This window comes from Rhipicephalus microplus, chromosome 9, assembly GCF_043290135.1.
Source record: "Rhipicephalus microplus isolate Deutch F79 chromosome 9, USDA_Rmic, whole genome shotgun sequence".
Lineage (NCBI taxonomy): Eukaryota > Metazoa > Arthropoda > Arachnida > Ixodida > Ixodidae > Rhipicephalus > Rhipicephalus microplus.
This window is the reverse complement of record NC_134708.1, coordinates 742,521-755,016: the sequence shown is the minus strand read 5'-3', so window position 1 is coordinate 755,016 and position 12,496 is coordinate 742,521. Positions and strand designations below refer to the sequence as shown.

Below are 12,496 nucleotides of genomic sequence, written 5' to 3'. Positions count from 1 at the left end.
ATCAGCCGTCATGCAGAGACTGCGGAATCAGGGCATTAATGAAGTATATATAAACATCCTGGAAGAAATTTACAGGGGATCAACTGCTCCCATAGTGCTTCATAAAGAAAGCAACAGAATACCAATCAAGAAGGGTGTAAGGCAGGGGGACACAATCTCCCCAATGCTATTCACCGCGTGCTTACAGGAGGTTTTTAGAAGCCTGGAATGGTAACCGTAAGGGATAAGAGTTAATGGAGAGTATCTTAGTAACCTGCGCTTTGCCGATGACATTGCATTGCTGAGTAACTCAGGGGACGAATTGCAACTCAAGATTACGGAGTTAGACAAGGAGAGCAGAAAGGTGGGTCTTAAAATTAATCTGCAGAAAACGAAAGTAATGTACAACAACCTCAGAAAAGAGCAGCGCTTCGAGATAGGTAATAGTGCACTTCAAGTTGTAAAAGACTATGTCTACTTAGGGCAGGTAATAACCGCGGAGCCGAACCATGAGATTAAAGTAACCCGAAGAATAAGAACGGGCTGGAGCACATTCGGCAAGCACTCTCAAATTATGACAGGTAGATTGCCACTATCCCTCAAGAGGAAGGTATATAACAGCTGTATCATGCCGGTACTTAGCTACGAAGAAGAAACCTGGAGACTTACAAAAAGGGTTCAGCTTAAATTGAGGACGACGCAGTGAGCAATGGAAAGAAAAATGGTAGGTGTAACCTTAAGAGACAAGAAGAGCGCAGAGTGGATTTGAGAACAAACGGGGGTCAAGGATATCATAGCTGAAATCAAGAAGAAATGGACATGGGCCGGGCATGTAGCGCGTAGACAGGACAACCCTTGGTCATTAAGGGTGACTAACTGGATTCCCAGAAAAAGCAAGCGGGTTAGGGGGAGACAGAAGGTTAGGTGGGCAGATGAGATTAAGAAGTTTGCGGGTATAAATTGGCAGCAGCAAGCACAGGACCGGGTTAACTCGCGGAACATGAGAGAGGCCTTTGTCCTGTAGTGGACAGAGTCAGGCGCATGATGATGATGATGATGATGATGATGATGATGATGAGAATACCATACGCAAAGCTTGTGGACGTTGCGGGCGTAGCGGTAGCGTTCGTCGCTCAACAGGAGCCCTCAAAAGGTAAGCGTAGGACGTCAGTATTGGGCTGATGGCCATTTAACAGAATCGTCCGCAGTTTCCTTCTGAAGAAATAAAGTTTACCATCAATCCCAGTTTTAGGCACACGGCAGGCCCAAGTGTCTTGGTCGCTTGTAGCTGCCGTCACCAGTAGCGAACACAAAACTCGTAGACTCTGAAGGGCCTACCGACGGCCCTGTTGCCATTGTTTAGTGCATAATCTATCACTTTCAACTTGAAAGCAGCCGTATAGCTTCAGTATCGCCTCAAAACGTGGCAAGATTACCCACACAACATACAAAACACGCCGCAACGCGCACTGGTCACTCTGGCAACGCTTGCATTATATTGAATCTCCGTGCAATAGTACGCTTGATGGTTAAGAGATGACGTCAGATGGCATGTGCTATCATCATCAGTGGCTGGAACGAGCAGACGACATTATTGCGGCAGCTTTCGGGGGTGCGTTGATTACTTAAGGAAACAAAAAAGTCTAATTTTTGTTGGACGATGTGGGTGGTGCGAGAATTATGAGAGTACAAGGATTACGCGAGTAAATACGATATATATTTTTCATCCCATTTTTTCCAATAAACAATGGTTGTGAGTCAGTGCCGTCTTTTCTTTCTTTTTTGCTCCTTCCCTGTCCTGTATTGTTTCTGGTGTTGCACTGTAAATAAGTTCACGATGATTATTTACATAAAGGAATCTTATTGTATGCCCCTAAAAACTGTTGAGTGGAAGACAACAAGAAATGCTTAGCAGTAGAGACAATTGATCTCACAGCGATATCACCCGTGGTCCCTCGTGGCTTCGGCCGTTTTTTGTCCTTCTCCCTGCGACGCTCATGCTCAATGTCAAACTGTAAAGAAGAAGAGGATGACAGCTTGATTTGTAAGCTAACACTTGCGCACATTGGAAATCAAGAAATCTCTCTGCTTTTTCCCAATCACCCCTGAAAATTCTGCCCAATATCTGAGCCAATGAGCATGTTATAAACACCTAACAAGATTGATTTCGGACATACAAAGGCAAGCACACTAGTTATGTGCTTGAAGCACAATATGAAAAAGTCATTTAGCAACCCTTAAGAGTCACCAAATTGCCACAAAGAAGGTGTTATGCACCCTTATACAAAAATGTTTGTCAGAGCCTTGCATATGTACATTACCCGTGGATTGAAACATGAAAATATAGGACTGAGTATTGTAGTACATACCACGATTTCCCAAGTCTACATGCAGTTCATGGAATATTGGCGTAATTTTGACTCTGAGGATGTTCACTCTGGCTGGTGCTGATGCCAGTATATTCATTTTGTGCATTCATTTGTGCATGTGTTCATTTTGTGTTCATTTTGTGCATGTGTTCCTTTCTTGAAGCATGAGTGATGATGGGTACATGTTTGGAAGACAACTGCATAGCCCACTACACAACCAATTCTTATCTTTGTGAAAGCACCTGGCCTAGTCAGCAAACAACACTGTGCCAGCAATATTTGGAGCAGCAAAATATTACTTTTCGAGCACTAAAACCCAAATTTACAGCAAGTTAAAAAAACATTCATTTTTTATCACAAAGAACTAAATTTGGAGCAACATCATACCTGCCAAGTTCAAGGATTCTGAATCCGGGAAATTTTCGCAATGGGGGGGGGGGAGGGGGGAGAGTGCAATGAATTATTTGCTCCTGTTTTTTTTTTTTTTTTGCCACAAAAAATAAACCATGGACAAACAAGCAAAAAACAGCAAGAAACAAGAGGCAGTGGGGGGGCAGGTCACATTTGCAAGTGACAACATCAGCGATGCGGTCTTATAGTGGTTTGGAGAGGCCGAACACACGAGGGTAGGGTTTCCCACTAAAGTGAGAGCCTTAAAGGATCAACACAGCTAGCAGAATCTATTTCCTTCAAAACAACTCGTGTATGTTTTCCTGGGACACACGTGAACGGATGGGACGGCACAGCTGGCTGCCGCAAAAGCGCGGGTAAGCTTTGCTCACTACTAGATTCTTTTCACAGGAACGCAAAAAACGCGTCTGGCCCCCTTTTATTGCGATAACAATTATATGGACAGTCTAGGCTAGTGTTTTGCCATCGCCGCCGTCATTCACCGCATATGTATACATATCTGCACCGTATATGTATACATACCCGTACTATGCCTCGCGGATGAGGGGAAAGGGGGGGGGGGGTAGATGCTCATGCGCGCGCACTTATTTTTTGGCGGGGAGAATTACGTGCCTTCAGCTTTCACTGGAACAATTGCGTTAGTTGCCCAGCCCACAAAGGTCACTTCCGTCTCTGCACAGGTCCCTTTTGTGAAAAGAGCGCACTTTTCATACACAGCGATGTATAACTGGGACACTTGTTAGTTTGTACTACTCATCCGTGCTTGTGATTACGTATCGTGCATTGTTTTTCTTTAAACAGCGCATTCCGTGTCGAGCGGTAAACGTTGTTAGTTCGCTCTCGTCCTGTGTGTATCATTTTTGTGCGTCATTTGTGAGTGAGCAGTGCGCTGCATGTTGCGATCTGCTTGCCGTTCTCAGCGTGACCCTCCAAGTTATTGCTCTCACATTGATTGCTTCGCCTTTACGGCAAAACTGTGACTTTTTTTCACTTAATTATGGCCTTTAATCTACTGCTGCGTGTCCTCGGAGCTCGTAGATCGCTATCCCCTCACCGCGACCATGGTTTTCTGTGCAGCGGTTGCAGAAAACGGTAGTTCCTTTTACAATCCCCGTGTGCTTGGATGCGCACGGGCCTTCAAAACTAAGTCGTTTGATGTCATCTACGATTGCATCTGCCGCAGCTTTGTCCGCAGAGTTTGCGGAAAGCAGCACTGGTCGAGTGCACACTTTCGGAGCTCTGTCAGTTACGTCGTCACCATACATGATTGCGTAAAGAGCAACCACGGACAAACAAAAAAACTTCTCGAAGGGTGGGGGGTCCCAATTGCAAGCACCAACATCAGCGTGGCAGTCTTATAGTGGCTCGGAGTGGCCGAACACACGAGGATAGAGTTTCCCACTAAGGTGGGAGTCTCAAAGAATCAACACTACTAGCAGAATCTGTTTCCGTCAAAACAACTCGCGTATGTCTTCCTGGGACACACGTGAATGAAGGGGACTGCGCAGCTGGCTGCCACAAAAGCGCGTGTCAAAGCTTTGTTCACTACTAGATTCTTTTGACAGGAACGCCAAAACACGTCTGGCCCTTTTTCATTGCATCTATGCTGGAGTTTTGTTGCCGCTGTTGCCGTCATTCACCGTATATATTGTCACGTTACTCACGACAAACTTGATACAATGGGCTTGTTGAGTCGACTAGCCAAGCAGCGGCTCAGAGAGATCGTCATTGTCCTCTTCCACTCTTCGATCTCACCCAAGCAAACCATGTGGCAATAGTCCCCCCCCTTTGAAAGCATCGACTCGATGCTCGTAAATTAAAAAAAAAAATGAAGGCATACACACGCAGATATAGAGAACCAAAACAGGGAGAGTGCCAGTACTCGCAGCGCAAATCAGAAGTTTCGTCAACGCTTGTGCCAAGCGCAAAAAGAAAAGGCATAAAAACACAGGAGAACACAAACAGCAGCAGCAACGCAAAGTCACGGCATGTCGTAGCACGTGAAACCACAAGGGCTACTGTGTGAAGTAGGGCTTCAGCCGAACGACATGCACGGTTTCGGGCCGAAGCTGTCGACGAGAAGACGCTGCGCCGTCCGGAAATACCTCGTAGGTAAGATCTGTGATTCGTCTAAGAACCTTGTACGGTCCAAAATAACGGCTTAGGAGTTTTTCGGATAAGCCTGGTCGCCGGACAGGGATCCACACCCACACTCGGTCCCCAGGATGGTAGGTGACATTTCGATGGCGGAGGTTGTAACGTCGTGCGTCTGCATCTTGTTGGCGACTGGTGTTTATGCGAGCTAGCTGACGAGCTTCTTCGACGTATTGAGTGTATTGCTCAGCGTCTTGAGCAAGTTCATTGCTTTGGTCGCACGGAATCATAGCATCGAGCATGGTTCGCACGCTGCGTCCGTAAACGAGTCGGAAAGGCGGAAACCGCGTTGTTTTTTGCGTTGCCGTATTGTAAGCAAACGTCATGTATGGAAAAATCTCGTCCCAGGTTTTGTGTTGTACATCCACGTACATTGACAGCATGTCTGCTATGGTCTTGTTAAGCCTCTCTGTCAGTCCATTGGCTTGCGGGTGATTAGCCATTGTTTTTCGATGACTTGTGCAGCTCAGTTTAAAAATGTCCTCCATCATTCGTGCTGTAAACGACGTCCCTCTGTCCGTAATCACGCATGACGGGGCACCATGCCGTAGGACGATTTGGTGCACGAAGAACTGCGCGACTTCAGAGGCCGTGCCACGGGGTAACGCTTTTGTTTCAGCATAACGAGTAAGATAATCTGTCGCAACTATAATCCATTTGTTCCCAGAGGACGACAAAGGGAAGGGCCCGAGAAGGTCCATTCTCACGAGGTCAAACGGTGTCCGTGGTGGTGCGATTGGTTGGAGCAGGCCCGCAGGTCTCACAGGCGGAGTCTTGCGGCGCTGGCACTCACGGCAGCCTTTCACATATCGATGTACACTAGTTGATAGTCGTGGCCAGTAATATTGTTGATGTACACTGGCGAGAGTTCGCGAATAGCCCAAATGTCCTGACGTGGGCTCGTCGTGGCACGCAAAGAGGATCTCATCACGCATGTCGGTAGAAACAACGAGTAGGAAGGCTTTGTCGCTACCACGGGCGTTTTTCTTGTAAAGAATGCCTCTTCTTAGACAAAAAGAGGACAGTTCGCGAGCAATGTGTTGAGGGACCTGAGAGTTGCTGCCTTCCAGGGAATCAGTGACTGGGCGTAATTCGTCGTCTGCCCGCTGCTTTGACATAAATTCGCTAACTGCTCCGAGAAAGGCATCTTCATCTTCGGAGCCCCTGACAGCGTTCCCCACAGGCGCTCGAGAAAGCGCGTCGGCGTCTTCGTGTTTGCGCCCTGACCTGTACACAATCGTAATATCGAACTCCTGCAAAGGCAAACTCCACCGTGCGAAATGGCCGGATGGATCTCGGAGATTTGCCAGCCAGCAGAGCGAGTGGTGGTCAGTCATCACTTTGAAGGGACGACCGTAGAAGTAAGGCTGAAATTTGGTCGTCGCCCACACGACTGCGAGGCTTTCTTTTTCTGACGTAGAATAGTTGGTCTCGGCTCGAGAAAGAGTACAACTGGCGTAAGCTATCACATGCTCAATGCCGCCGTGTCGTTGTACAAGGACAGCGCCAAGTACGACGTTGCTGGCATCTGTATGAATTTCTGTAGCAGTGTCCTCATCAAAATGGGCAAGAACAGGGGCTGTTTGCATTCTCTGTCGTAATTCTGTGAACGCTGTATCTTGTTCTGCACCCCAAGTAAAGGGCACGTCATCAAAGGTGAGTCGCGTAAGTGGTTCAGTTATCTTCGAGAAGTTGGCGATAAATCGACGATAATACGCGCACAAGCCGAGGAAACGGCGTACTGCTCTTTTATCTGATGGAACAGGGAAAGCAGCGACAGCAGCAGTTTTGTCTGGATCAGGTCGCACTCCATCCGCACTAATGACATGTCCCAGAAATTTCAGCTCTTCATAACCGAAATGGCATTTTTGAGGTTTCAGCCTGAGTTCAGCTGTGCGAATGGCTTCCAGAACCTTTCTCAGACGCTTCAGATGTTCTTCGAAGCTCTCGGAAAAGATGACCACATCATCGAGGTAGACAAGGCAGCTTTGCCACTTCAAGCCAGCGAGAACTGTGTCCATCATCCTCTGAAAAGTGGCTGGTGCAGAACAGAGGCCGAAGGAAAGAACTCGAAATTCGTAAAGTCCGTCTGGAGTCACAAACGCGGTTTTTTCTCGGTCTCGTTCATCCACTTCAAATTGCCAATAGCCACTCTTTAGATCGATGTACGAAAAATACTTCGCGCGTCGTAACCTGTCGAGGGAGTCGTCGACCTGTGGAAGTGGGTAGACGTCTTTTTTTGCGACGCTATTTAGCTTCCTGTAGTCAATACAGATTGCAGCGTTCAGTCTTTTTTCTTCACTAGAACGACTGGCGAGGACCAAGCGCTGCTGGATGGTTGAATAATCCCGTCATCGAGCATCTCTTTTACTTGTGTCTGAATAGCCTCGCGTTCTTTGGCAGAAATGCGATAAAGCTGCTGCCGGATGGGGCGGACGTCATCGTCGGTAATAATTCGATGCTTCGTGAGGTGTGTTTGACGGACTTTAGAAGAAGAGGCGAAGCAAGATCGAAACTCCCTTAAAAGGTCATGAAGTGCAGCCTTTCTCTCGTCTGACAGCGTCGAATTAATGTCGATGCGGTCTAGAAATTCCTCATCCTCATGCGTTTCCTCGGACGCGAAGCACTCCGTGACGTCGGCAACAGGGTCTCCATAAGCTAGGGTGGTTCCGCGGAAAAGATGCCAGTGCTCATAATTGAAGTTCGTAACTAGTATTGTTGACTGCCCGTCCCGGACGCGCACAACACTTCGGGCGGCGCACACACCTTGGAGCAGCAGAAGTGATAGGCTGCTTTCAGCCACCACGTCGCCGTCTTGGAAGTTTTCACAAGTGACTTCGATGAGAACAGTTGCTCGAGGTGGCAGCATCACACTGTCGTCAGCAGCACGCAGCGCAGGTCTACGGCAGTTATCAGCGTCTCGATCTGTTGCGCCTTAAGTCGAGAAGGTCACTTTCCCGAGATCTTTCGCTAGCCTCCCGCTGATGATCGAATAGTCTGCACCAGTGTCTACCAATGGACTGACCTGAAGACCGTCAATCAGCACAGGTATGTCAAGTGACACGCGGTTACTAGGTTCAGATGTGGATGTCGGCGTTTCTTCGGTACTGCGATTATTCTCTGACGAAATGCCTTCGGCGTTGCGTGCAAGCGTCGATGGGAGGTCTTCCGCACTTTGAGTCCCAGCGACCTTGCCCCTGAAGGCCGCTGCCTTCAGTTTTCCCGACGGGGGCTCGGGGAGCGTTCCCGTGCCGTCACCCCGAAACGTGATCCAGTGGCTCGGAGATGGTGACCTCCGAGATGGTGACCGCGATTGCCGTCGTGTAAAGGGTGCACGTTGTTGCGCAAGATACTCTTCGATATCCCTTGGCCTTTGACCGATTTGGGGATGAAGGGAATTGACGGAGAATCCGCGCAGTCCAAGTTGCCGGTATGGGCATTCGCGATAAATGTGACCAGCCTCACCGCAATGATAGCAGAGGGGTCGTCTGTCTGGTGTACGCTAGAGATCAGACTTGCGTGTCGCTGCACGGCGACTATCGATGTCCAAATCAGCGTGCGCTGACTGAATCGCGACTGACGGCATCATTGTCTGGAGCAGGACGTATGGCATTGTCTGGATCGGGACGTGCGGCACTGTCTGGGTCGGGACGTGCGGCACTGTCTGGGTCGGGACGTGTGGCACTGTCTGGGTCGGGACTCCTTGACCAGAAAGAGGCGTGGCAGATCGCAAGGCTTCCGCGTACGTACGACGGTGACTGTCGGTAGACACAGAAGCCGTTTCCGTATCAACCGACATGGGCGGAAAACGATGGGCGTGCAGCACCTGCTGGACCTCGTCATGGATGACACTGGTGATAGAACCAACATCGATTTGCTTTGTACCGTACATCTTTTTCATTTCTTCCCGGAAGACAGATCGGATGATCTCACGAATCCATTCGGGACTCTTGCTCCCAGGGGTGGTGAAAATTTCGGGAGTTGAGGCAGCATTCACTTGACGGTCAAACAGGGCAGACCGTTGGTGCAGTACTCGCTCCATTGTTGCCGCTTCAGTAAGGAACTCGGCAACACTTTTGGGGGGACTACGCACCAAACCAGCAAAAAGTTGTTCCTTCACACCACGCATGAGGTGGCGAAACTTTTTTTCTTCTGCCATAGCAGGATCCGCTCGCTTGAAAAGCCGTGTCATGTCCTCGACGTACATCGAGACCGTCTCGTTGGCATCTGGATGCGTGATTGTAGTGCACGCTCTGCCCGTTCGCGCCGGTCGGGACTCCTGTAGGTCTCCAGGAGGCGACGCTGGAACTCGTGCCAAGATGTCAGAACATCATCCCTGTTCAAAAACCACGTCTTGGCACCGTCTTTTAGGCAAGTGTACATGTTCCGGAGCTTCGCGGCATCATCCCAGTAATTGATCGCTGCGACACGTTCGAACTCACTCAGCCAGTCGTCAACATCTTCATGCTGCTCTCCGTGAAAGGGGCTAGGCATGAGCGAGTTCTGGACGGTGCAGTAGATCGGCGTGGACGGTGTCGGAGCTTGCACGGGATCTTGTGTCGAAGTCATAGTCGCTGCGTCAGTGGTTGGTGTCTCGGGCGGTAGGCCTCGTTGGCGGCGGCTCACTCTATGAACAGGAGTGTCCACGGGTGCAGGGCTTGTGTTCCGGCTGCTGGGGGGGGGGGGGGGGGGGGTCTTGGGCATCGGGTGGATCGTGAGACGTTGTACCCTGCACCTCCACCAGTCTTGTCACGTTACTCACGACAAACTTGATACAATGGGCTCGTTGAGTCGACTAGCTAAGCAGCGGCTCAGAGAGATCATCGTTGTTCTCTTTCACCCTTCGATCTCACCCAAGCAAACCATGTGGCAATATATACGTATCTATATATATGAACACTCAAGAAAGATAAGAAGCCGCCCGCGCTCGGCACCCAGCTTGTCGCGATGCGTCAATACACGCTCATCTCACATGGCTACTTTGCCTCGCGGATGGGGAGGGTGGTGAGATGCTCGCGCGCGCGCTTATCCTTCGGTGGAGAAAATCATATGCCTCCGACCTTCGACTTTCACTGGAATGATTTGGTTAGTTGCCAGGCCCACAAAGGTATCTTCGGTCTATGCATAGGCCCCATTTGCTAAAATAGCGCGCTTTTCATTCACAACGAGGTATGACAACTGGGACACTTGTTAGTTTGTACTCATATGTACCTGTGATTACGTTCCGTGCATCGTTTTTGTATAAACAACGCGTTACGTGTCCAGCGCTGAATGTTAGTTCGCTCTTGTGCGGTGTCGTTCGTTTTCGTGCGTCATTTGTGCGTGAGCAACGCGTTGCATGTTTCCATCTGCTTGCCAATGTTTTGCTTCCCCATTGCGGCGAAACTGAAATTATTTTTTTTTTAACGTATTTACTGCCTTTAATCCACCCCGGCATGCCCTCAGAGCTCGTAGATTGTTATCGCGTCACCACGACCGCGGTATTGTGCGCGGCAGTTGCGGCAAACGGTAGTTATTTTTACAATCCCCGTTTGCTTAGCTGCACATGCGCATTCAAAATCAAGTCGTTTTATGCCATCTACCATCGCATTTTCTGCAGTTTTGTCCGCAGGGTTCGAGGGGAAGCGTTGCTTTGACTGGTTGAGCGCACACTTTCCGGGCTATGTCAGTTACGCCGTCACCCCATACATGATAGCATCAAGAGCGACCAAGGTTTCGTCCACAGCAACTGTGGCAACGACAATCATAGGCACTATAGAAGACACTGCATGTGCTGGTCGCACGCGTACTTCGAAGCATCGAGTACACTGCACTCTGCCTTTGTGCTCCCGCCCGCCACGATTAGGAAATGTGTTGGGAACATTGGACTTTAGGCACAATAGACAGTGAAATTTTGCTGGAGAATTTCGCGAACTCGTATCTGCTGCAGTACTGCAATTCTGAGATTCTACTGTATGTTTAGATGAATACCTCTTAAACTCATTTAAAATAAAATGGGGAAGGTTCGAAAAGCCTGGAGCGGATTGAGCTGCTTTTTTTGTCAATGTGGCCAGATCACGCGCAGAAATTGATTTCCGGGAGATTTTCATGACAACTGTACAAACGGAAGAAACGATCGAAATCCGGGAGTCTCCCGGCCAATCCGGGAGACTTGGCAGGTATGTATATGTATAACGGAAGGTCGATATTCTGTTCAGTTGCTATTTCAGTCGCTGAGTATACCTAGACCCTGTAGTAGATCTTACATACTCCTTGACATCGTCACTGCACGCTGTAGAACGGTCGTGCAAGAGTGCCAGTACATTTTCACACTCTGGCAAAAAGGAAGAAAAGACTTTCTGGTGTGAAATTCGGGCAACTACTGCTGTGTAGGGCACGTCAAGAGATGCACTTCTAAGTGGGCATTGCTGTGTAGTGCATGATCATGCCACGTTCCTAGCTGGTACAAATTATTCAAGTTTCACTCTAGACAGATGACAGTTATTCACGTTGTTGCCATGACAATAACGGCAATTAGACGAGCGCAAGCAAGTCCCAAGAATAAACAGAGTTACAATGCGATCGGACCCCACTGGATATGGATATGGCCGCATTGTTAGTGTAGTCAAGGCTCATTGCTCGGTCGACGATAATCATCGAGACTAGACCTCACGGTTTACACTTACAATCAACAAATATCGCGAGAATCGCCATTTATGCGTAGCCTGGCACATAATGGCGCAATCGGCACAGCACTTCCACCCCTGCCTGTGGCGACTCTTCCCTTGTGCATCGCTGGCACGCGCCTCTCCTATACTCATCACACTCTGCCAGGTGCTCTATCCAGCGTTGGTTTCCCATTAGAGGATGGGGTGCTTACTTGGTGCGTGGCCCATTTGTTTCCGCCATCAGTTCATGAACACACCAGAGAAGAAAACAGGGATGCGTACTCTTACAACTCAACATTTACATTAGACCTAAAACTACTTTCAGTGGTGCAACGAGATTTCCAGCAACATCAATAGAGGGGGCGGGGTGCTATGTCCGCCCCCACTTCATCTTTAACAAGTCAGACATGCTCAATCATTAAAAGCAGAATTTTGATCTTAATGACAGCCAAAGATTTCGACATCTGATGTTGCATTCAAGAACTGCTTAATTACTTCTCATTTTATGACCAAATTCCTGCAAAGAAGGAAAGCCACTGTGAAAAGCATGCTATGAATGCCATTTCATTTTAGCCTTCATTGTGAAGCTAGTTTTCTGTTAGACTCCACCAACCAAAGGGGGCCTTCAGCGGAGCTTGAAGGGACACTAAAGAGGAACAATGACTTGAATTAGACTGACATACTGCACTCTGAGATGCCATATGTTTCATTATTATAATTTCGTTATTAACGGAGTAAATAGAGCTTGAAGTTTAGTTTAAAACTTGGTGCTAAAATCTATGTGCATGACAGCAGAAATTCCTAAATCTATTTTTGTATTTTTGTGGCATTGGCTCGATACAATTTTCTGAAACATCGTATGCTAAGTCTATGACACTCACAAATGCAAATGTCCTACATTTTTATCAATTGGAGGCTACGTAGGACTCGGTAGAT

At 48.4% G+C, this 12,496-nt stretch overlaps 1 protein-coding gene across 5 annotated transcripts in view; it reads right to left on the bottom strand.

The window, feature by feature from the left end:
* Positions 1–12,496, bottom strand: part of LOC119163319 (stromal membrane-associated protein 1) — a 178,856-nt gene that overhangs the window by 82,557 nt on the left and 83,803 nt on the right. For 4 of the 5 annotated variants that reach the window (XM_075872938.1, XM_075872937.1, XM_075872940.1 and 1 more), the window contains one exon: positions 1,914–1,991. The exons of the other annotated variant lie outside the window; for it this stretch is intronic. In XM_075872938.1, the coding sequence (XP_075729053.1) occupies positions 1,914–1,991 (78 nt within the window). The remainder of the gene's footprint in view (positions 1–1,913; positions 1,992–12,496) is intronic. 5 annotated transcript variants of the gene reach the window in all.